The sequence below is a fragment of the Narcine bancroftii genome, chromosome 4 (genome assembly GCF_036971445.1).
Source record: "Narcine bancroftii isolate sNarBan1 chromosome 4, sNarBan1.hap1, whole genome shotgun sequence".
In the NCBI taxonomy this organism is placed as follows: Eukaryota; Metazoa; Chordata; class Chondrichthyes; order Torpediniformes; family Narcinidae; genus Narcine; species Narcine bancroftii.
The window spans coordinates 47,633,078-47,659,317 of record NC_091472.1 but is presented as its reverse complement, the minus strand read 5'-3'; the positions used below and the strand labels follow the sequence as shown (position 1 = coordinate 47,659,317).

Here is a 26,240-nt window from a genome sequence, read left to right as displayed (position 1 = left end):
CATTTCTCCCAAGGAAAGGTGGCTAGAACTCTACAATAGTAAACATGAACGTCTGCAGATGCTGTAATTGAAGTAAAAACACAAAGCTGGAGAAACTCAGCAGGTCAAACAGTGTACTTTATATAGCAAAGGATAAATATACATAACCAATGTTTCAGGCTTGAACCCTTCATCGAGGTACTTTTATTTTTGCTATATAAAGTACACTGTTTGACCTGCTGATTTTCTCCAGCATTGCGTTTTTACTACGGAGGTCTGAGATACTCATCTCTTAAATAGCTTGGTTTTCATAAACTGATTTAATTTTGCTGCTACTGTACTCATGAGAAGTTGATCAAGATTGAGAGGGTGGAGGTAATTGGACTAGGATGTGGAAGTGTAATTTAGTTTCCATTTCAAAGCCATTCATTTGTTTAACAGGAAGGGATGTACAGTATGTTTCCGAAATTCTCAAATTCTCAAAATTTTTCACAATTTGAAAAAAATTGATTTTTTTTTTTACCCATTATGCTCAAGTGGAGGGGGGGGAATCTTACACACAGTTAGCACCATTTTGAATCAATGGAGCTCTCGTGTACTAGTCAAAGATATAGCTACAAGGGCAAGATTTCACCCAACTGCTCAAGTGGGTCTCTGATATCATTGGAATTAATGGATCTCTTGTGTACTGTTCATAGATACAGTTCAGGTGGGGATCTGTCACATGGTTAGCGCCATTTGAATCAACAGAGCTCACATATAGCACTGTTCAAAGAGCTCTGATGGGGGTCTGTTGGGCTGTTAGCGCCATTTTGAATCAACTGAGCTCTCCTGTACTGTTTGAAGATGCAGCTTTGCAGATAGCACTATCAATGTCAGTGAGAAGAAAAGAAGGAAGCATTTAAATATGTCTATAGAACAGAAAGTCAAGCTGCTGTCGAAACTGGACAGTAGTTTAAGTGTGAAACATTTAACAGAGGGGTATGGTGTTGGAATGACCGCAATCTATAACCTGATGATACAGAAGGATAAACTGTTGAAGTTCTATTCTGAAAGTGAAGAACAGAAGTTAATGAAAGATAGAAAAACAATGAGTAAAGGTAAAATTGAAGCGTGTATTGGAGTGGATCTGACAGCATCACAGTGAACACATGCCACTTAATGGTTTGCAGAGACAAGCAAAGCTCTATCATGATAAACTGAAAATTGAAGGGAACTGTGCATATTCAGTAGGCTGGTTGATCAGATTTAAGAAAAGATGGCAATAAAATGTTAAAGATGAGTAGCAAAAAAAGCATCTGCTGATCATGAAGCAGTAGAGAGATTCATTGATAAGTTTGCCAAGATCATCGCTGATGAAAACCTGATGCCAGAACAAGTCTATAATACTGATGAAACATCACTGTTTTGATGTTTTTGCCCCAGAACAACACTGGCAATAGCTGATGAGACAGCCCCGAAGGGGATTAAGGATGCCAAGGACAGAATAACTGTGCTGGGATGTGTTCATGCAGCAGGCACACACATGTGTAAGCTGGCTGTGATAGGCAAAAGCATCCGTCCTCATTGTTTTAAAGGAGTGAATTTCTTACCAGACTATTGTTATTGCCAACAGAAAGCATGGATCACCAAGGATATCTTTTCTAATTGGTTTAACAAACACTTTGTGCCAGCAGCTTGTGTTCACTGCAGGGAAACTGAACTGGATGAAGACTTCAAGATTTTTTATTCTTTGACAACTGTTCTGTTCATCCTCCAGCTGAAAGTCTCAACAAACAATGTTCATGCCCCTTCCCCCAAATGCGACTTCCTTAATTCAGCCACATGACCAAGGTATCCTTAGATCATTGAAGAATGAATATAAAAACACTTTCTTGAACAACATACTGTCAGCAGTGAACAGAGGTTTGGGTGTAGCGGATTTCCAAAAGGAGTTTACCATAAAGGATGCCATTTATGCTGCTGCCAATTCTTGGAGCAAGTGACTAAAGACTCAGTTGTACATGCCTGGCACAATCTCTGGCCTACAACTATGTTTCTTGATGATGAAGAAGACCATGGTGAATTTGAAGGATTTCATGTGTCAGGGAGAAAAAAATGTTGTCTGATCTCCTTCCATAGGGAAAAAAAAATCTTCAGAGTCCATCTGAAAGAAGAAAAAGACATTGAAGAAGTTTTTTTAACATGCTCCAGTTGTTCATTCACTGACCGATGTGAAATAGCTGAACTTGTTCTGCATCCAATTGAGCTTGATGAAGAGGACTTAATTGACACTGCCGAAGAAGTGGCTATAGATGACATGATAAACATGTGTGATGGACTTATTCAGGCACTAGAGCAGTGCAGATTCATAACAGAACAAGAAATCATGACAGGGTATAACATCAGAGACAGATTGGTGAGATGAAAAGCCATTGTTAATGAGGCAGATGACACTGGAGGAAAAAAATGGATAAAATCCGTTGCACAGTAATTCTAGTATTGCTGCATTTTGTAAGCAGGGATCATGTTTTTTGGTAAGAACTAAACCTTATTTCGTGCTTGAAAAATTTGTTGTTTTTTTTTGTTGCTTATCTGTGGATACAACTGTTTTGCTGATGCCAATGGTCTCCTTAAAGAAATTTCTCAATTATCTGAGAAATCCGGATAACTGAGATAGGTCAGGTCCCAAGCATTTTGTATACTCAGAAACGTACTATATTGGTTTGAGATATAAAGAAGATGAGTTGGTTGGAACAAAGCCTAGCTGTTTAGAGGTGTAAGATGCTACATTTTCATTGTTATGAGGATACATTTGCAGTAAAGCAGGTTTATATATACACCTAGCTGATGACCATAGCAGCAAAGTTCAGATAGGAAACCTGAATACAGAACTTTGCATGTTCCAGGAAGAAAAATTGTATGGGATATTGTTGTGACTCATCCTCAATGCCTCGGTATGTCACTTAAAGCCATGTTGCTTTTCAGGGCCTAGCTGATTGGCACCAGGAACTGTGAATCTCTTGAAGAAAGTAAGTTTGGAAAATAGGATTAAACAGGAAAGTCTGCAGATGCGATGAATGTAGTTCAATACACAAGTGCTGGATAAACTCAGCAGGACATGCAGCATCTAGAGGAAGCAAAGGGCCTGAGCCCTTCATCGAGATGTAAGCAAAAAGCAGGCAGCACCTGAATAAAAAAGATGAGGAAAGAGAGGAGTGAAGAAGTAGTAGTAGGAGGAGTACAGGCCAATAGGCAAGTAGGTGACCATATGGGTGGGAGGACAGAAGGGAAAAATGCTGAGAAGTGATCAAGGGAAAGGATAGCTCTGAATGGAAAGGGAAAGGAGGTAGAGATAGGGAAAGAGGCAGAGAAAGGGAGGGGACTAATGAAAACTAGAGGTCAATGTTAATGGCACTTGGTTGGAGGGTGCCCAGATGGAATACATATTAGGAGTTGTATCCAGCTGAAATGGTAAATGCGGACTCAATTTTAACATTCAAGACAAGTACACAGATGGAGAGGAATGGAGGTTTGTGTGTAGGTCAGTGGGACTAAGAAAAGAGATGGTTCAGCCTGTTTCTGTGCTGTATATGATATCCACAATTTCTGCTTAGCCTTGGTTTGGAAGTGCATGAGGAGATGGACAGGGTTTGAAAGGAAAAGTGAGCAGGGAGAAAAATGTAGGCATCGTTTTAAACTCTTGAGTTTGTAGTAGGAATAATTTCACATTGGCTAGTTGTTCCTTCATTAGATAAAGAAATCAGCTGATTCCTGAACCAGCAGAAGGTATGCACACATATTAGATCTCAGTTGCTGAATGAATTTGTGAATACGCAGAAAGAAGAGGACATGTGTAATTATTGCCTCTTCTGCCATTCCGTTATTCCTTCTGATATTTAAAGAAGGTAAAAATATTCTTTATTATGCTACTTTTGGGATTGGATGGCTTTATTTGTTTAAATCTCCTTTGTTAATTTGTAGATGACACCAAAGTTAATTGGGGATTATAGGAAAGTAGTTTAAGATTCAATGAGTATTAAATAATTAAAGTAAGTCGTATATATTCTCAGTTGCTTAACATTTATAGAGTTATGAATACAAGCTTATTCATATCAAATGAACAAGAATTGTTTATGATATCAGCTCCAATGCTTGTTATTGAGTGAGTTAAAATAATCTGCACAGGACATGAATGTATAATTTGTTTAAATATAATAGCCAAGATTTGCAGTTGTAATAGCATCATAACTGTCGGAGCCTGTTACCATAACTTTGAAAAATGGACAGAATCTTTAAGAGTCCACGGAGGCTAGTTAAACATGGAAATATCAATACCAGTGATATCTTGCTCTTACACAATGTTGCAGTCATCGTCAATGCAGGCAGCACTGATTCAGTGTTTTAATGACAATTTCAAACCTTGGTGTTCTGACTGTAAAGAAATGTTGAAGATGTCACCTGACGTAGAATGAAATGTAAATGTTCAACATTACAGCTTAGTGATCAACTCCCTGACCTTTTTAAAATTTAAAAAAAATTTTTTCACACTGTGAACCATATAAATCAAAATACATACAAACATTTCCCTCTTAAATATACACAGTGGCATTTTCTCCCCTTCCCCCCCCCCCTACCTTCCCACCCCCTCCAAACCCATTAAATGTTCAACATATACAATACTATAATACCATTAAACAATGTCATCACACAATGAAAATAAATAAGAAAATTGTGTCATCTACTTTTACACACTGGGTCAGGTCATTTTGTCTTCTTATCATTTTAGGGGGTGGAGGTCCACGGTAGGTCCTCTCTGTTGTGTTCCATGTGTGGTTCCCAAATTTGTTCGAATAATATGACTTTATTTTTTAAATTATATGTTATTTTTTCCAATAGAATACATTTATTCATTTCCATGTACCATTGCTGTACTCTCAGGCTCTCTTCTGATTTCCAAGTTGATATTATACATTTTTTTGCTACAGCTAAGGCTATCATAATAAATCTTTTTTGCACTTCATCCAGTTTGAGGCACAAACAAGGTGGTTTGCAGTTACCAAACTTTAAAAGTTATTATAGAGCAGCACAATTAAGGTATTTATCAGATTTTTATCAGACAAGGGAAAAACCAGATTGGACTAAGATAGAGCTAGGTAAAATCGGGGAGAAGGTACCGGAACATATACTTTATAAATGGGATGAAAAGCTGGTGCAATATAAAAGTTCACCAGTACTGTATCATTTACTCAATATATGGAAGAAGATTCACTTAGAAAGGAAAAAAAACAAATTACCAACTATCAAAATTATTATTGATGCAAAATCAGCTAATCCCTTTTACAATAGATAACTTTTCCTTTCGAGAATGGGAGAGAAAAGGAATTAAAAGAATAGAAAATTGTTTTTTTGGGAAATAATTTATTAACATTTGAACAAATGAAGTACAAATATGGAATAACTCATGGTACAATGTTTGCATACCATCAACTGAAAGCCTATTTAAAGGACAAATTGGGAAGCAGACTGAGATTACCAGAAGGAAGCAGCTTTGAATATGTGATTACAGAAACAATGATAATAAAAAGATTTATAACGAACATGTACATCAAGCTGCAAGAGAAGGAAAATGATAAAATAAGCTATAAACCCAAACAAAAGTGGGAAAAAGATTTAAACATAAAGATAAAAAATGAAATATGGGAAAAGTTATGCTCTGGAACGATGAAGAATATAATAAACACAAGGTTACACGTGATACAGTATAATTGGTAACACAGGTTATATATCACACCCCAAAATTTAAATAAATGGGATCCAACCGTATCAGATAGATGTTTTCACTGTAAGAAGGAAACGGGAACAACAGTACATGCAATCTGGGCATGTGAGAAAGTGAAAAAGTTTTGGGAAGATCTAAATCAGGTATTTAATAAAATCACAAAAAGCAACATACCAAAAAATCCAGAGATCTTTCTTCTAAGTAATATAAGAACTCTCTGACCTTGACTATCTAATTTCATGAGTGTTAGATGTCATTTCTTTCAAAATAATGTTGAGGTAATTCCTAATTTTAAAATATAAAAATTGAATTATTCTCCAGATAAACATGCTTTATTTTACAGATTACCCTTTTTGAATGCTTTAAGAGTCCTGTTCCCTCGTTTATATCAGGAATGAAAAACGTGCCAGAACAGAGAATTCAAAGTCATAAAACCCAAACATTCTTGGGTAATGGTTCAGTAAGTTCAATGGAGAATCACTCACAGCAATATCCTTCATTGTGTTGATATTCCTTTGAAAGCATAAACCCTTAGAAAATTGCCTTCATGATTAAAATACTATTTCCATAATTAATTAATTTTTATGTCATCTTAATGTGACGAAGACTAACAGTTATAGACCAGTTTCAATCGGAATGATTTCCATTAAGTTTTGAGACTTCATTATAGTAGATTGAAAAGTACAATTGTAAATTCTTCTTTCTTTGGCTTGGCTTCGCGGACGAAGATTTATGGAGGGGGAATTGAACATCATTAATATTCTACAACACAAAGATGAACACTTCATTTATCACTGAGCTGTGATAAATTTATCTGGTTATAAATAAAATTGAGTTAGACCCACTATTTCTTTGTTTCCCTTCCCACCCATCCCTCCACCACTAACATTTTCCACTACATCAGTAGGATGTGTAACAAAAATGACAACACCTCCCACCACACCAGCACCTCCCCCCCCAAGTCCATCTAGGAAGAACTTAAGCTTCTCTTTCTGGAGAGGCAGTGTTTCACCTCCTTGCTGTTGATGAAATGAAACAGACATAGGGCTTGTCATTGAGTAGTCTGGAACATTGATGGTTTTCATTCTCTCATCCATTACAGTATGGCAGAAGAAAAGTCTTGAATCTTAACTTGAGACATTTTCTCATAACTGTCCTATCATGTCCATATTATACTTGACTGTGCGACTGCTTTCTGACATTAGAATTTGTTGACAAATATCAGAAAGAATGCTTTGAAAAATCTATTGTGCCTAGAAAGCATGGAGGTAGCAGTAGCAGTTGGTTTAGCCCTACAACCCTGCTCCACTCTCCATATAGCTGGGACCCTACTATTAATTGGAGCAAGATATCTTTGCTTCTGCCCTAAAATTCCATTACAGTGAAGACTAATCATTTTTCTTTATGTTTGTTTGCTGCAGGTGCATGCTTACTTTCAGTTTTTTCTTTATGAATGTTTAATTTATTATAATATTGGAAGAGGCCATTTGATCCATTGAGTTTGTATCAGTTAGCTGCAAAAGACATCCAGTCATTTCAATGTACTTTCTCTTTCTCCAGAACTCTGCACTTATTTTTCTTTCTCAAATATCAATCCAATTCTATTTGGAGAGTAGTGTTACGGAGTCCAGAGGACCCCAAAAAACAGCAGGAATAGATATGCACCACAACACAAAGGGGTACTTAAACAAAAGTAGTTTTTAATATATTGGAAGAAGAAAACATAATTAAACTTGAACTTATTACTATCAACTTACTTAACCTACTTAACCCTCCTCTAATACTAAGTGCAGGTGTGTGTAATGTGTATATAGGCTTAAAAAAGTTCTTTGAATCACAGTCCAATCTCGCTGGTTGTAGGCAATTCTTGTACTGTGCACAGAAGTTAGCATTAATAAATTTCACCAGGCTTTGGTGCTTAACAGGCAAATGGTTACCATTCAGGAGGGTTCTGGTTGTTCCAGGACAACTGCACCTGATTCCTTTTCAATCAGTCTTGCTGATGAAATTGCCCCCTTCAGTGATCTCCAGATGATCCTCCTTCTTTCAGGTCACCTTTCAGTTAGCTAGTCTTCTCCTTTAATCGGGCAGTCTTCCAAAGTTTGCCAGCTTGTCCCTCTGGAACTGATTTCTCTGTCTCTCCCTCTCTCTCAGCTCCCTCCCTCTCTGAGAGTAAAGCTGTTCTCCTCTGTCTGCAAAGATCACATACTCTCCCAGGCACACTGCTGAATGTTGCTACTTTGTTGCTTTCTGCAAAATAGCACTCTGCAAAAGTCCTGTAAAAATTCTGTGTTTTAAAATAAGAGTGCCCAAGAGACTTCACTAATGTTGTTTAAAAGAGCTTGTCGGTGCCGCTCCAGTCTGGAGTGGAACCTGCTGTTCTAGGAGGGTGATGTGGTTTTGCAAGCAGAGAGAGTAAAACAGGCTTTCTCTTGGTGTGTGTGTGAGAGAGCAAGAGACAGAGATCAGTTCTATAGTGATACAGTCAGCAACAGCAGCTGGGACTAGAACAGAACAAGCTGGCAAGCTTGTGGAAAACCCCATTTGGAAGATGGGTTGTGAGTTCTTAGTTCAGTTTGGTCAAAGCCCTTGTGGTTCATGCAAAAGGAGAGGACTGGCTGTCTAATGTTTCACTTGGAGTAAGAGAAACAAGAAGGAACTCTGTGGTGACCTGAAAGAAAGAGGTTATTATCTGGAGAACCTTGAGGTTTCTTTGGCAAGACACTGAAGTGGCTGATGGAAGTGAATGTACAACAAATCTCTCTCTGAAAACTGACAAGAGCCATTTAACTTTTCAAGCACCAAAGCCTGGTGAAAATGTCAAATTCTGTGCACAGTATAAGAATTGTCAGCAACCAGTGAACTTGGAGGAACGAGAAGTGAGATTGGACTGTGAACCAAAGAACTTTACATACACGAGTGCTTAGAATTAGAAGGGGGTTAAGTTAGGTTAGTTAAGTCAATAGTGATAAGTTAAAGTGTGATTCTATTTTCATGTTTAAAGATAATTAAAAGCAACTTTTGTTTAAGTAACCATTTGTCTTGGTGAATATCTACTGCTGCTGAGTTTTGGGGTCCTCTGGGCTCGTAACAATAGGGTAGCAGAGACCACATGAGGACAAGCTAAGGAGCTGCACAGGATAGACACAGCAGTGCATGTGATGAAGGCAAATAGGCAGAGCACCAGGAATTTCCCAGAGCAACAATGAAGCAAAGTGGTAACCTCAAACAGCAAATGTAGCAGGTGCGGAGGTAGCCATATTCCAAAGATGTGTCCTGCCTATGGAACGTCCTGCTACAAAAGTATAACAGGCAGGGCTTCAAGGGTTACAGGGAGGAAACTGGAGAGTGGGGTTGAGTGGGAGAATGGATCAGCTTATGATCAGAATGGCAGAGCAGCCTTGATACTTTTATATTTTGTGATCTTTTGACCCTTTAGCCAAAATCACAAATTTGTGCAGGCTGGTTCTTGATGTTTCCATAATTTTCCTTTACTTGCATTACCTGGACCCCTGATTAATGAAATACATTTTAGTTTTCTCTCAGGAATATGACCCACACCAGTCAACTTAAAACTTGCCAGTGTTCCCTCCAAGCTGTGCATGCACACACAAATATTCTGTGTATGCACGAAGACTTGTCAAAAAAAACTGTGCTTGCGCACAAATGTGTGCCCAGCAATTCCCTTTGAGCGCGCACACACAGACCGTTTGTAAACACACCTGCATGTACAGCTTAGAGGGAACACTGATCCTTGCACTAATTTTATTTCCTAAATGGCATTAATAATTCTATCAGATATTTAGGATAAAATGTTTCACTGATTTTTAAGAAAAAATTCCAGATACTTTTCAGAGAATAAATTCAAACTGCAGTTGAATGTGGGCCAGTGTTTCGAGTTTATCAGTTCAGCTGTCTGGTGGCTAATCTGGTTGATGAACATCAGCAATATTAATGTAAAATGCTGCTCATCACAGTTATTTTCATATTGAAAGAAATATAGATAAGAATGTGGGAGAAAGGATTAACCACCTCACAGTGCAGTGCATCTTTCATAAGTCCCAACCTGCTTTATGTGAACTTGGTGCACAGTTACTGTTCTATAAAGGAAAAATTATTGGGCTCAAGTGCCATAAAGTTACCTTCAGAAAAAAAAAAGTTTTGCAAGACCTTGGTGTGTTGTTGTGGAGCATTTCACACCAGCTCCTGGCCTCGGACTGGGAGTTCATCTTCAACATTTTCTGTACTGTTATGGTATGGAACACTTTTATATTTCCCATAATTTAACACATCTGAGCTAGTTTCAAACTCATTGCCAACGATTTATATACATTTCAAAATCTTTTGCATAATTCTTTGTCAATTTCTAACTCAACAAAATTAATAAATAATTTATTATTATACTATGAATGGGAAAATGTTGATTGCTCCAATTAAGAATATAGATTGACATGTATATAATAATATTTGGTTGCCAAGTCGCATGTATTATTGGTGTAAACTTGGAATCATGAAATCTAATATCTCTTGCACAAGTATCAACTACCTAACTGTGTGTTCTATTTAAAATAATTGAAGTGCTATAATGCAAGTTTTAGGATGAAAATGTAGCTGCTGCATGTTATCTGAATCAGTTTCGAAAATAGAATAAGGATTTTGGTAGAACGTAATCATTATATTTCACACAATCTTGTAGGGAAATTTCAAAATGTTTAAAGCACATCTCTGTAAAACATTCACTTATTTCTGCAGTGACAAAATAATTCTGAGATTGCAAAAATGTCTAACCTAAGTCTGCACCTCTCTTGTATTTCTTCAATTTTCCAGGGAAAGGAGATGTCTTTGGAGATGTTTTCTGGAAGGAAAATACTCTCGCTCAGTCGTGTGTCAATGTTCGAGCCCTAACCTACTGTGATCTTCATGTTATCAAACGAGATGCCTTGCAGAAAGTTTTGGAATTCTACACTGCCTTTGCAAACTCCTTTTCAAGGAACCTTATCCTTACATATAATCTTAGGAAAAGGGTAAGATTTCTTTCAATTAAAAATGCTTTTCCACACTGATTTTTAATTGTCTTTTCAAAATGTGTAATATTTGCACTATGTACATAATGACATCTTTCTTTCATATTTTCAGAAATAGTTTTAAGTGGATTGATTTGCCCTTCAGCTTCTTGGTTGCAACCAGCATTCACTGTTGGCCTATATTACACACAGAGAATTTGTGATATTAACACTTTTGGAGAAAATATAGAGGGAGAATTAAATTTGGGGGACAGTAACAAGCTTGAGGTTTATTATTTTTGAGTTGAAGGATGCAAACTTGTTTCAGTGGTATCAAGTATTGTTTATTATACAGACCATGCTGCATTTTGTTATGGTATTGATCTGATACCCATTTTATTTGGCATTAAAGAATCATGACAGATGTGCATTACACTGCCTTTAACTGCAGAAAAATAATGAAAGAAAATAACAGATGAAGCTTGCATTTAGTATTTATCAGCTTACATTTTTAAAATGAAACAATGTTCAAAATATGAAAAAAAAACCAAATATTTTAAATCCAATTACGTTCACCCATTACAATACAGCTGAAGAAAAGGCTTGTATTTCAACCTGAGACACGTTATTAGAACTGTCGTCACTGCACTGATCATTTACAATTTCCTGAGAATCTCTACCTGAAACATTAAACAATCTGTTCATAACTTTATTTGATTACAAAATGAGCAGAATAGTAGATTAAATTAGGCAGCTAATATATGAAAAGAAAAATGAGATGATGGTCAGTGATTTGTTTCTGTATCTTAATACTTTGTAATTGAATAATTTAATTAGTCCTTTCATTGCACTGGCTGTCCAAATACTGGCGCTTTGCAAAATATTTTTTCCTTGGGAAGATTTCTATGCATAAAGATAGAAATTTCAATAGCAAAACTGAAGGATTGACCTCATACCAGAAGGCGTTGTTTAGATATTAGCCTATTCCAATAATTGGTTAATGGTTATATTAAAATGCACACAGGAATGTAATATAAATGGATTAAGCCAATTATCCTGGAAGATGAATTATACCTCAAAGTATGGGAAGAATACATGACATTTTCTCTGAATGTAGCAGACGGTGAAGGCTTATATGTGTTAAAGGGCAATACATGCAAGAATTATGAAGATGATTAAATTGGCTTGTCTTGAATGCACAGCTTGTTTTTGGGTTAAAATTTTAAGATAAAGTATTTGTATCAATCAAGATTAAATGTAATCTTATCAAAATAAGATTGCATGTCCCACAGTTGTTCTCTTAATAGGCTATTTCCTGTCAGTTTAAAACAAGCTGTGTCAATGACTGTGCGGAATATCTACAGTAAGTATGTACTGATTGTTTAGCACTGCATAGTCTACAGCAATACAGAAACATTCTAATTTTTTTCTTTATTTAACCAGCTTGGGAAAATAGCATTGTTTCATGATGTTTAAAAATGTAAAACAAATGTAATTACTTCCCAAACAAGTTATTGTTTATAAAACCTTTTAAATTTAAAGATGATTTTAAAAATCCCATATTATCTGTTAATTTATGTTCATCCTGAGCAGCTGTTCTGTTCACTTCAAATTTCAGATCAGATACTATTTATTCTCATGTAATAAAACAGAAATGTAAAATTACATGAATTGCTTTCAGTCTACCATTAGTATGGCCTGGCGCCCCTTAGATAGAAAAAAGAGAATCCCCTCAGAGTCACAAAGTGCCCTTGGATTCGCCTCCAGCACTCATGTAGCATCTGCAGCCACACAAGACTCTAGTTCCATTCAAACCATCGGCAACCTGAGCCCAGATCCAAACCTCTGCCACAGTGAGAAAGCCTTCTATCCCAGGGCCTTCTGAAAGCCCTCCGTGTCCCTCCGTACCATCTCGAATGCTGGTTCCAATACCTGGCACTCAAAAGCCAGTCTCCAGCAGTCCTCAACCTGGTGTGAGTCCTTTGACCTCGTCACCAGCATCCTGCAGCCTGTGTGGATCCCTCACCCTCAAGTCACCAACAGCTCGCTGAGTGTGTGTCTCCTTCAACTGGAGTGCATCGCTGGCCCACCACCATGGTCACTGACTTTCGGGTCAACTCCTCTACCTCTCCTGTTACCTTTGTTACTGGTGCTCTCTGCTGTCTGCTGTTCTTTTGGATGCTGCCAAATACAGGTGCTGCCATCCTGGATTTTAAATACAACTCCATGGGCTCTTGTTGGCCATTACAGCAGCTCCAGCAGTGCTGCCATTATTTCTATCCCCACACCAAGTCAAACCTGGCTCAGGATGCTCCTGTTGACTTCCTACTGTAAATGCTGAAGGATTGTTAAACCTTCCATGTTTTCTCACTGGAAGAATCCAGCATTAGGGGCAGTCAGAACAATTGACTGTGACTGTTCAATGCTGCATTTGCATACAAACAGAGCTTGTTCTGTCATTGGGGTATTGAAACTGAAAACTGTCAGTCTCTCCTAATCTTCCCCACCACAGAAGGTTCTCTTTCTCTCTCCTTTTGGTATTTGTCACTCTTCTGTCTCTGTCCATCATATTCTATCTCTGTAAGGTTTGTGAAGTGCCAGTTGATGAAGTAGACAAAGACAATGTGGTCAAACAATAATCATGGCTTTTATTAGCAGAAACTCATGGTACAATAATGAAAGACAATAGGTGCATATACAGTTATATCCAAAGGGGAGTGTCCTTTACAGTAGAGATAATGCACAGCCAATGTTAGTACAGCAAGGCTCGCCAGAAGGGAGACAGGCAGCTTGGTAGACATTCACCACAGTTTGCCAATCCTCTGTGGGGCCCCTGTCTCACCTCTCTCAGCCTATTTTCATTACACTCCACCTACACACTTTTCTCAGTCCTGACCATTCTTTTTTTCCTACTGATGGTGCCTGTCCCATTGAATTCCTCCAGCAACATATGTTTGGCTTCAGATATTAGCATTTGCAGTCTCTGATGTGTCTGTAGCAAGTGCAGTGCTGTTCACATGGACTGTGTTCTAAATGTAGTGAAAGCTAGCTACCTTCATTCTAACTGTGACAGCATCAGTTCTTTGAGATGGGAGCACAGTGGTGGGGCTTCAAAGGTGGGGTAAAGCCACGAGGACATGCTCATGTCATTGCCTTTATCTCAGTTTCTCTCACCCCCCCCCCATCCTCCAACCACTGTTTTAAGCAATACTTTGCAAAAATAAATGATTAACTATTTGAGTCGGAGCTAATGGTCTGAAACTAAATTAAGTCCTCATTGTGAGTCTCTGCATCATCAATCGAGTCCCCAGAGTCATACATAACCCAATCAGATCAAAGCCCACCGCAAACAAGCTGGAAAACCTTTCACAGTCGATGCGGCCACAGCCATTTAAAAAAAGACAGATCCAATTTTAGCACTTAGAAATCGATATCACCTTCCAAGTAAGAAACTGCCAATTTTGTACTTTTATGGTTATTATCTAGATTCTTTTGTTTTTACATTAAAATCTTGACCTTGTAATCATCAGGATATCTTTTATTGTTCAAACCGTAATGTTTTTATTTAGTTTATTCATTGACACATAAACTTTAGTTGATTATTTTACTAGTAAACTAACCAATTGCAGAGAAATTACAATGCTAAGCAAAGGTAGATCCCGTTCTCCAGAAGTCTGTTGACGATTGGAGCATTAACATGTAAATTTGCATTTAGTTATTTACACCTGAAAATGACAATTGAAAAACTTCTTTCCATTGTGGATGTTTACTTTGCTTGTCACCACTTGAAATGACCGAGTATAGTAGACATGATTTTAATGATTAATCAATGGATTAAACTGCCTAATAGGCTTACATTTTAACTACCTATCATTCTTTAAAATTTTCTAACAAGAATAATTCAGTTGGAAAATTCACCATTTACACATAAGTAAAAATATATCTCAAAGTATATTTTGCTTCCAATAAATTGTCAGCGCATATTGATGTTCATGTGTGGAACCAATGGTAGATAAATATGCATTGAACTATGCCAATCCAAACCATAACTAGGTAGGTGTGGCACACGAGAGGTAAAACAGGTGGGGTGTTGGGAACAGTAACCTTAAAGTAGTTGTACTATCCTGTTAGAAATTGTGTTGTAAATGAAAACCATTAGAAATGGCAGCACCTGGCACATGACACATTCTAGCAGGGGTAAATTAAATTTGGGCTGATTGATTCTCTGTTGCATCCTATAACAACTCGTGACATTATCCAAGTATTTTGAGACAAAATGTTCTTGGCATGTTGGGTTTTGTCAGTATGGCAAAGCATTTGTAGTTAAAAGAATATGCACCAGTTATTTTATTTCAGATTTTCCATGCTTTTGAATTATTTTTTTTTTTTGGTTTGCTTTTTTTTTTGTAAGAGCTTGCCATAATCCATTTGATGTTTTTAAAGTGCTTTGGTTGACGTGTCTGTTGTTGATCTGCAATGTGAATGAATGAAAGTTTATTGTCAAATACAAAAGTGCAATGTACAGTTGCAATAAAAGTTTTAGTTGCTGCACTTTCCCAGTTACATAGACACACCAACACAAATTCTGCTTACTTAATCGGATGCCATAAAGAGAAAAGAAATCAAATGAAATAATTGCAAATATAGAAGCTGCCTCTTAATATTTTGCAATTGTTACTAAACATTTTATGCATTATTTCTAATGGGTTTTAACAGCAAAGTTGCTCTCAAAGGCAATATTGTTTAAATATTCACTATAGAAAAGGGAAATGATGTAAATTGCTTTTATATTTAAAAACTCTCTCTTTTATGAATTCAGTTATTCTACAATGGGGAAAAATAACGCCATATTCTCAGCATGCAACAAATAACAAGGGAGCCATTTATCCACCATCTAATAAAATGTGAGCAGTGGATCCAATCTCAGAACTGAGGTGTTGATTGCATTTATGGCTGGTGCAGTTGCTACTCTATAAATCTTTTTACTCTCCTGCCGAGCAGTGATACACCTTATTGAATCATTAACATGGACAGTTTTAACTTAAGAGTCCATAGATAAAATAGAATTCCAATTTTTATTCTCTCAATATTTTTCACCCACACAGTTGTGGGTGAGGGGTGGGTGGAAGGAAAGATGGTAGTGAGACATCCCTCTTCAAAATCTTTCACCTTTATACAATCCATGAAGCTAGCTACTTTTTTGTAGCTGATACTCTCACTGTCAGCTCCTAACTATTGTTACTGCTTTGCACTAGTTTGAGTCCATGTTATGAAATTTATTTTTTAGACTTCAGGTAATTTGAGCATCATTTAACTACTGGAACAAAAATAATTTTTGGGGCAGCACAGTTAGCGCAATAGCGCAATGCTGTTACAGGGCCAGCAACTGGGGTTCGAATCTGGCACAGTCTGTAATGAGGGTGTACATTCTCCCAGTGTCTGCATGAGTTTCCTCTGAGTGCTCCAGTTTTCTCCACCCTTCAAAATGTACCGGGGTTGTTTAAAAAAATTATGAGCAGGAAGATGACAAAAGAATAAGGAAAATTATTAAAGGGCAGAATTGTATAAATTTTACTGCTACATTAAAGGTAGCAAATTGTACGTTGTTGTTGCAAACTTAATGATTTAACAGCCAGGATAAAGACAAATTAAAGACTTTTAAAATAATTATACTCCACATCTGAATTTGAAAAGATTACTGAATTTCTATTCGAAATACAGAAAAATTAACTTCACTCTACATCTGCTTTTCCAAAACCCTACATTTTCAGAGCAAATAATTCATTTTCACAGCCCTACCAGTCTGAAATGATTAGACAATATTCTCACTAGACATTTATTATAGGACACAAGAGATTAAAATGTTTGAATTATGGTACAAGTAAACTGTGTTCACCCTTGGGCACAATCATTTTCTATCTAATACCAATTGACTTTGCCTTATTGCCACAGGAACTGTACTTATTTTTGTCGATTGTGTATGCTTCTCTATACACCAAGATCCAATCAGTTTGTTAGCACAAGAAATCTCAAATAAAGCTATTCTTTTCAGAAGTCAGAATCTAACTTTCTCCTATGCCAAAGCTTAATTATTAGTCGTCATTAGTTTATAATAAATAAGGGAAGTTCAGGAGAATCTTTGGCTTTGCTTCGCGGACGAAGATTTATGGAGGGGGTAAAAAGTCCACGTCAGCTGCAGGCTCGTTTGTGGCTGACAAGTCCGATGCGGGACAGGCAGACACGATTGCAGCGGTTGCAAGGGAAAATTGGTTGGTTGGGGTTGGGTGTTGGGTTTTTCCTCCTTTGCCTTTTGTCAGTGAGGTGGGCTCTGCGGTCTTCTTCAAAGGAGGTTGCTGTCCGCCAAACTGTGAGGCGCCAAGATGCACGGTTTGAGGCGTTATCAGCCCACTGGCGGTGGTCAATGTGGCAGGCACCAAGAGATTTCTTTAGGCAGTCCTTGTACCTTTTCTTTGGTGCACCTCTGTCACGGTGGCCAGTGGAGAGCTCGCCATATAATACGATCTTGGGAAGGCGATGGTCCTCCATTCTGGAGACGTGACCCATCCAGCGCAGCTGGATCTTCAGCAGCGTGGACTCGATGCTGTCGACCTCTGCCATCTCGAGTACTTCGACGTTAGGGGTGTAAGCGCTCCAATGGATGTTGAGGATGGAGCGGAGACAACGCTGGTGGAAGCGCTCTAGGAGCCGTAGGTGGTGCCGGTAGAGGACCCATGATTCGGAGCCGAACAGGAGTGTGGGTATGACAATGGCTCTGTATACGCTTATCTTTGTGAGGTTTTTCAGTTGGTTGTTTTTCCAGACTCTTTTGTGTAGTCTTCCAAAGGCGCTATTTGCCTTGGCGAGTCTGTTGTCTATCTCATTACTTATTATGCAAAACAACATTTAATACCCATGTTGAATGATGTTACATATGAATTTTTTGGGGGGATTTAAGCAGGAAGTTTGGGGTAATAATGTTCATTCCATAGAGACCACCAGACCTGGTGCTGAACAGGAGGTCCATATTTCTGTGTTTTGAAGAACTAACCTTGTAATAAAATGAAAGAGTAAGGTAGAACACCATAAATGTTAGACATTTGAATCACAGCAGAAAATGTTCTAAATCAGCCATTCTCAACAATAACTTTTGGCTATGACCCCCTTGGGTCTCTATTCAAAGTTTATGGGTCCCTTCCCTGTGAAACAGTCAGGTTTAGTTGGTTCCTCCCATATTTCTTTCCTACTGACTACATAAAAAAACATTTTATGATTTCAGTCCATGGTCCCCCTTAAATGTGCAGGGTCCCCCATTGAGAATGGCTGTTCTAAATCCTCAACAAGTTAGGGTGCATCCGTCTGGAGAGAAACAAAGTTAACAGTTTGGGTTGAGGACCTTTCATTTAAACAGTGCTGAAAGGTGAGAGACCTAAAACCGTAACTCTACATCTGTCTCTGCAAATGATGCTTGACCTGCTTTCAATTGGTTATCTTGGGGATGGTGCATATATGGCCTGTGGTACAAAGAGTGAGTGTTGCATGAACATCAATTCTCCGGTAAAGGGCAGTGTGTGTATGTATAACTTAAAAGATCAATGGATAGACACTTAACTTTAATGAAAACTGGAACACAGATATTCAGCCTAGCCTTATGGGCTTTTTGTTCACATATCTCATGTTGAGAAATGCCATGACCCCTAATGCTATGTCGGCTCAGTTCTTTTATTTGATTTTCTGTGGAAAATGTATTTCACTGTCTGACATCAGACCACACATTCAAACCATGATCTGTAGTTTGTATTTTTTTCCCATATTGTGTCATTTTATTAGAGGAAGCAATATTTAAAAACTTTGCACCTGGACAAAAGAGAAGGAAAAGATTAAGATTACTTTAGTTGTCATGTATTAATACACAAAATCCATCAACTTAAAAAAAAAGACATCTGCACAGTAACAGGCCCTTTCGACCCATAAGCCCATGTCACCCAATTACACTCAATTGACCTACAACCCCAGTACATTTTGAAGGATAGAGAAAACCGGAGCACTCAGAGGAAACTCACGTAGACTCAGAGAACTACAAACTCCTCACAGACATTGCAGGAAGAATGTGGAGGCATTGGAAAAGACACAGAAGAGATTTTCCAAAATGTTGTCTGGATTAGAGGGCATGAACTATATGGAGGGACTGGAGAAACTTGGTTTTCTCTGGAGTATTGGAGGCTGAATGGTGACCTGATAAAAGTTTGTAAAATTATGAGGGGCTTTGATAAGGTAGATGGTCACAATCTTTTATACAGGGTAAGCCTCTCAATACTAGAGGACATGAATTGACAAGATGAGGGAGGAGGATGTTTAAGGAAGATGTGTGGTGCAAATCTTTTCACACAGAAAGTAGTAGGTACCTGAAATGGTAGTAGTGGAAGCATTAAGAAGCTTCTAGATAGGCACATGAATGTACAGGGAATATAGGGACATGTATCATATATAAGCTGGAGAATTTTGGGCACACATCTGGGCCAAAAGGCCTGGTTCTGTGCTGAAAAGTTCTATATTTATATGTGTTGGCAGATAGAGTCAGAACAGCCTAGGCCAGTAACTGAAATGATGGCGAACATTGCATCTTCTGTGGAGAAGGAAGCAAATTCTTACGATGGTGAATGCGTACCAAGCAACTGATTTGTCTTGTACAATGCAGAGATTGTTGTTGAAGGTGCATTCTCAAGGAGTTTGCAATGATTGAAAACAAATTAATAGGACAATAATAAACTGGATTGGATTTGTCCTGCTTCTTGTGAGCAGAGCTTATCTTGACAATTTTGTGCATGGTGGTGTGAGTTTAGGTGTGGTTAGTTTTGAGGGCAGGATGTCAATACTATCACTTTGGCATTGTTCAGTATTCAGCCCCCTCAGCTCTTAATATTACATGCAGTGAGGCTGTGATGCTTGGCATCTCAAGATGAATCATCACTACTGGCCAGTGGAAAGAAGTAAGGATACGAAGATGAAATGTCATTTATGTCATACAACTATTCTAATTGTGCATTCATGAATGCAAAATGGGGCATTTCTACCTTGTTTACATCCTTCTCTTCTAAATGAGATGCATTCAAAGGGGCATTCTTTCAAAGCAAATCATAAAACTTTTTATTTTCACCTTTCAAAATAAACATTTAATTCCAAGCCCTCTATTAGGTCATACCAAAGCAAAATGCTTCATATCTGTAATAAAAGCAAAACATTCTAGAAATGGAACTGCTCTGAGGTTATGTGACATCTGTGGAGAAAGATAAAAAGAGTTAATTTGTAACATTGATGACCTTTGGTCAGTTAGAAATGAAGCAAGTTTTCAAATGCTGAGAAAGGGGGAGAGTGTGCAGAGAACAAAAGGGAAGGACTGTGAAAGGGAGAATCAGGACAGATTAAAAGTGAAACACACAATTTCTTTTTTTAAACTATTTATTCGTTCAAAAAACAAATAATATATGACACATACAGCAATTAAACATGAACATGAACATTTTTTTATATATATTAAAAAAAAGAAAAGAAAATATCCCCCCCCTTCAGCCAACTCTCCTAAGGAGAGCCATAAAAAAGAAAAAAAGAAAGAATATTAAAAAAAGTTAAATATACATATTAAAATCTAATCAATATAAATTGAAATGTAAATATTCTGAGTATAACAGCCACTTATTAATAAAAAATTATAATGATCATGTGAAACATACATAATTATTTCCATTATTAAACAATATTTCATCTCATTATGCCAAATTATGTTTAATAATGGAAAAAATATTGTTTAATAATGGGATAAACACACAATTTCTAAAGGAACTCAGTGGGTTGAAGATGCTGTCTGATTCCATGAGTTTCTCCAGCAGGTTTTTTTTGCACCAGTTTCCAATATCTCCAGTCCCTCCAGATTAAAAGTGGTACTGGAGACCACTGGATAGAAATGACAAATATTTATGTGGACTGGATGTAAATAGGAGTAAAAATAAAATGTGAAATAGAGGGGACATGTATTGGAAAGAAAACATTGAATACTGAAAATATAAAATACAAAACTGGAATGGTTGATCATATGAAATTTGTAAATTCAGGGGCAAATCCTGAAAGGCTGTCTTAATTTGCAACTTTAAAAGCAATCATAGGATTTTACAGTGTGGAAACTAACCATTTGGTCAAATTCATTTACATCAATCAATGGGCACTTTTCTGTATTAATCCCAGTACTTGGTCCATAGCCCTCTACGCTTAAGCATTGTCTCTGGGTGAAGAACGTCCCCTCAGTTTTAGTCAAAATTTCAGCCCCCTTTCTTTAATATATCTCCTCTAGTCTGAAATGGAGTAAATTTCTTGCGCCCACCTGACATATAATTATAATTTTATACACCACAAGATAATTATGATGCGAAGATTTCTAGCTCATGTTTACAGATTGAAAATTTGGCAAGTCACAGAATCTATATGAATTGCAAATTACCCATCTAAAAGATAATAGTTTTTTTTTATTATTTGGCATAAAAGATAATCTGGGAAAATGACGAATATAGGAAAGACATGCATTTCAAATGGATCCATTTGAGGAACAATTAATGGTTAAAATCTTTTTGGGCAAAGATGATTTTTGGCACATTCTTCTTTTTTCTCTTTGGCTTGGCTTCGCGGACGAAGATTTATGGAGGGGGTAAAAAGCCCACGTCAGCTGCAGGCTCGTTTGTGGCTGACAAGTCCGATGCGGGACAGGCAGACACGGTTGCAGCGGTTGCAGGGGAAAATTGGTTGGTTGGGGTTGGGTGTTGGGTTTTTCCTCCTTTGCCTTTTGTCATTAATGTTAAGATATATATTGGGCCCTGATTTTAAGTCCCTCCAGCTGGTATTTAAATGAAATGGCTTCCATTTGTATAACAACTTTTTAATTTAGAATGTCTCAAAATGCAATGAGTACTTTCAAAAGTATAATCACTGTTTCAATTTGTGCAGCAAAGTCTCCAAGATGATGATAGCTGATACAGGAGATTTCCCCGTGCTATGGCCATATGCGTTATAGAAATTCACCCCTCTGAAATTCACAAATCATGACCTAAAATTTGAGATAATGGAATAAAATTCCCTCTAATGGAATGTGTATGGGGATTACAAAAATATGGAATAATTGACAAATTTTATCAATTATTATTTTTATTCACTCAATAGTGTGGGACAGTGAGATTTAGATATAATGCCACCACTTTGATCAAGTTGACAGTCACCAATGAATACCTCCTTTGCATGTATCTCCAGTTTGAGGATATGTAAACTCATGTCTCAGTGCAGCACTGCTATGCTGTTTTTCTATGGTATGCTGCATTGTGGTGAGACACAGTAGCCATGACTAGCTCCTCTGCCTTTACTCCACTTCCATTAAGCCACCACACTTTAATGTTAACTCCCCCATTTGCCAACAACTTCTCCATCACCTTTCTCCCATGAACCTCAACATTAAACCCCATCCCCAGTATTCCCACTTCCTAAACCATGAACATTGTGCATCAAAGAAAATCCCTTGCTGATTAATGACTGTTGACATATCCTTGTAGTGGAGAGGGCATGGCAAAAAAGGAGCATGCCCTGTGACTGCTGGTCAAATTGATGTGGTAACATACTATCCAGATCTTGTTACCTCACAGCATTGAGTGACTAAAATTAAAAATTGCTGCTTCTATTGCAGAACATTTGACCATTCCCTGAGTTGAATGTGGGCCTCAGTTGCTAGATAATAGTGATGGGTCACTTTGTCATGGCTTAATATGAGAGAAAAATATCCAGTTGGAGTGCATTTCCGCTTATAACATTGAATGCAAGGGAAAAAGGGAGCATTTGTGATAGAGTAAATCATGGTGCAGATGGCTTTTCATTGATTTGGCATGAAATACTTCTTCACAAACTCATGACTCAGGCATAAAAGCTTTAAATTTAGACATACATCATGGAACCGGCCCTTCTGGTCCACAGCCTGTGCTCCCAAAATACACCAGGTTTTGAAGGGTGGGAGGAAACTGGAGCACCCGAGGAAAACCCTCACAGATGCTGGGATAATGAACAAACTCCTTACAGACAGTGCTAATTCAAAACTGTGTCACTGGCAGTAAAATAGCATTGCACTAACCACTAGGCTCATCGTATTTGCTAAGAATTAATAAACAACTGACCTTTTCATAATAATATTTCTTTAAAATCATTTAGCATATTATCTATGAAACATCAGAAGAGCTATTTTCAAAATAACAAATTTAAAAAAAAGATAAAATTGTTAACACTTTTGTTTGATATTGTATTTCCAAAATGATTGTTATAGCTGCAATATTAATGATGTCAAGGCTGATCGGCTGTTCAGCCTCTTGGTGCTCGATACATTAAAATTCATAGAAGCTCATTAACCTAGATAATGTTGCAATGATTGTGTCGCCTCAGACTTTCAGGCATAGTTGCGTGACGCTTTCACTTTCAGTCAGGGTAAGTTCCTAATCAGTAATCAGTTATCCGCATTTCCTACTTCAGCAGGATTCTCACATTAAGTTCAAAGCAAATCTTACCAAAGGTGAATATGAAAGGATGTTTGTATTAGAAATGAAATTTCCCCAGAATTATTCATTTAGATTGTTACGAGCCCGAAGGACTCAAAGCAAGCAGCAACTGAAATTCACCAAGACAATGGCAACTTAAACAAAATGGTTTTATTTTCCTAATACATCATAATAAAATCAATATTTAACTTGGTCCTTCTAATTCTAAGCGCACACGTAGGTAATGTTTATGTGTTCAGGAAAGTTCTTTTCACTGTCCAATCGTTCACTTTTCATTTCTCCAAGTTCACTGGTACAGAATTTAACATTTATTATTTTCACCAGGCTTTGGTGCTTTAACTTAGGTTATTACCATTCAGGAAGGTCTTTGTTAGTTTCAGAGAGAGATATTCATTGTTTGTTGGACACACACAAACTGATCTCCTTCATTCTGCCACTGAAGTGTCTTGCTGAAGAAACTTTCCCCCTCGTGGGTTTTCCAAAAGATAACCTCTTCCCTCTTCTTCCAGGTTACCAAAAAGAGTTCTTCTTTTTCCCCTTTTTTCAGGAGAAACACATTAATTAGTCACAACCTCTGCAATTGACTACAGAACTCAAAACCCATCTTGAAATGGGGTCTTGCAGCAGGTCTGAAAACGTGCAGTCTTGAATATCAACTGCTACTGAATCTCTCAGTCTCTCTCTCCTCCCCCCCACCCCCCCCAAAGAATGAATGTTTTTTCTCTCTGTTTGCAAAACCACATGACCCCTCTTAGAACAGCAACCTTCAACCAGCAATTTGAACTTCTTGCACCAGTCTTAATAGCAAACGATTTTCAGTTCTTGTGTCTGGGCCCTGTACAAACATGCTGATCCATTAATGCCTACTTGTAAAACTCTCACAAGTTCTCTCCCATTGTCTCAGCAAAGACAATTGGAGACATGAAGTCTACTCCTGTTTGGCACTTAAGATTTGTTTGTGAAATGTGATCTAACAACTAAAATTCACAATCTTACCCCTTTTAAGATATATTTTATCATAATTTTATTAACCCATTCCATAACAGGTAAAATCAAGCTACTAATTAGAAATGTCTTATGCAGCTAATTGATAAGCTTTCTATGAAGTCATAGTCTAAATAAAAAAATACTGATTAAGGTGTTTGGTGAAGCATATAAAACAATTATGAATGTCATTTAAACCACTGTCAATAAATGTATACTTTCTGAAATTATTAATATAATAAGCATTATTGGTTGAAATTATTAAAATTATCTTTAATTACAAGAGATAGCGCAAGTTGTAAAATATGATAGTTAGGGAAAAGTGAAAATTATGTGTGCATACATTACCTGCCATAATCTCAAGTAGTTTATAGTGATATTCTTGCAAATTTAAATTTATACGTTTTATTGAGAGGAAGCCTTGTAATTACACTTTCAATATCAGAACAAAATTGATTAGTTTTCTATGTATATCATCAACTATTTTTGACTTATTTTTTACAATTATCCAATCCCATGATTTTTAAAAGCATCAACTCAAATTTTAAAAATAATGTTGGATTTCAAGTTTTGGCCCTATTTGTATAAGCATTGTCATCTGTTGACACAAGTGAGGCAACCGTGTTCTTTATTGTTGAACTAAAACAAGACTGTAAAAATGTCCAGTTAATGTAGCAGTCCTTCTAGGATATGTTCCCTAATTTGGATCCATTTGTTTCTGGATCAAGGATGGTGTCTTTGACATTTGGGAGTATTGACTTCTAATTTTTGACCTCACACACTTATAGATTTGTACTTTAAATTTTCTTCCTAAATATATTTATAAATATATTTTATTTATATTGAATATACAGATATTAGTGAAACTCTGAGGGCACATTTTTTTTCTTCAATTCAGCCTTATTGATGTAGGATGCCACAGATGCTTGCACTACTTATGTGGGTTCCCACTATGATCATTTCTCATGTCTTAGGTTGCATGACAAATAGTGACAGACCAGCTTATGAATGAGTATCATTAATGATTACCCTTCAAAGTGGGTATTACTGAGTAACAATTGAGAACTGAGGATCTGTTTTCTTTCACCTTACTGGTGTAGGGAAATGATAGCGAGCTGGAGTACAACATCCATTAATTCAATAAAATGAATTAATTCAAAAACCCCTTCACTGTGCTTTTTCTCTTCATTGTTCATGTACAGATTATGCATGCCACCGAAAGAGAAACACTGCTCTCAAATGACAAAAAGTGATCTCCACTTTAGTTATATTTGTCTTTGTCAATATCAAATTCTTTTGGAACCTTTTACATCCCTTCTTGCTAGATTGTGCAATAAAACAACATGCCTATGGTTATTAATGGACAATACAGTTGCTTTGGCTGGCTTTTGAGATAACATGTGGCTATTATTTTCATGATTGTTTCTCTCATTGTTTTGTTTTATTTTTAAAAAGGGACAAAATTGTGTTGCAAGCACATTAGATACTTTATACAGGACTGGGTGATTTTTGTATTTTGAGTTTCTAGCTTTTGTGACAATTTATGACTTTTCAAAGCGCTTTACACCATGTTCGTAATGATTTTGGCTGAATGACAAATGTTCTTCACAATATCAGCAGAATGTTCCTGTGAGTTTAAAAACATGAGCTCTTTTTTGCTTCATCAAGGCTTTAAAAACAGAACTTGATTCGTATCTCATCTGAAAGAGCCACCTTTCACAACACCACTCTCCTTCAGTACTTACTGTCATATCAGTTTAGTTTTTGAAATGCTTTGTAGAACCCATTTCTGACGTGGGTGGCAAAACTGTCATGTACACAAGATCGATACAAATCAACCTAAATTACAACTCAGTAATTTTTTCCTTGGTAATTATTATTAATAGAATAAATTAAACCTGCATAGATGCATGCTTTTTTTCTGTAAAAGTGATGTCTTTA

General features: G+C 37.1%; 1 protein-coding gene across 1 annotated transcript in view; it reads left to right on the top strand.

The window, feature by feature from the left end:
* kcnh1a (potassium voltage-gated channel, subfamily H (eag-related), member 1a) overlaps positions 1–26,240 on the top strand; it is a 253,217-nt gene that overhangs the window by 150,744 nt on the left and 76,233 nt on the right. Inside the window, exon 10 of the mRNA XM_069931204.1 lies at positions 10,568–10,764. Coding sequence (XP_069787305.1) covers positions 10,568–10,764 — 197 coding nt within the window. The remainder of the gene's footprint in view (positions 1–10,567; positions 10,765–26,240) is intronic.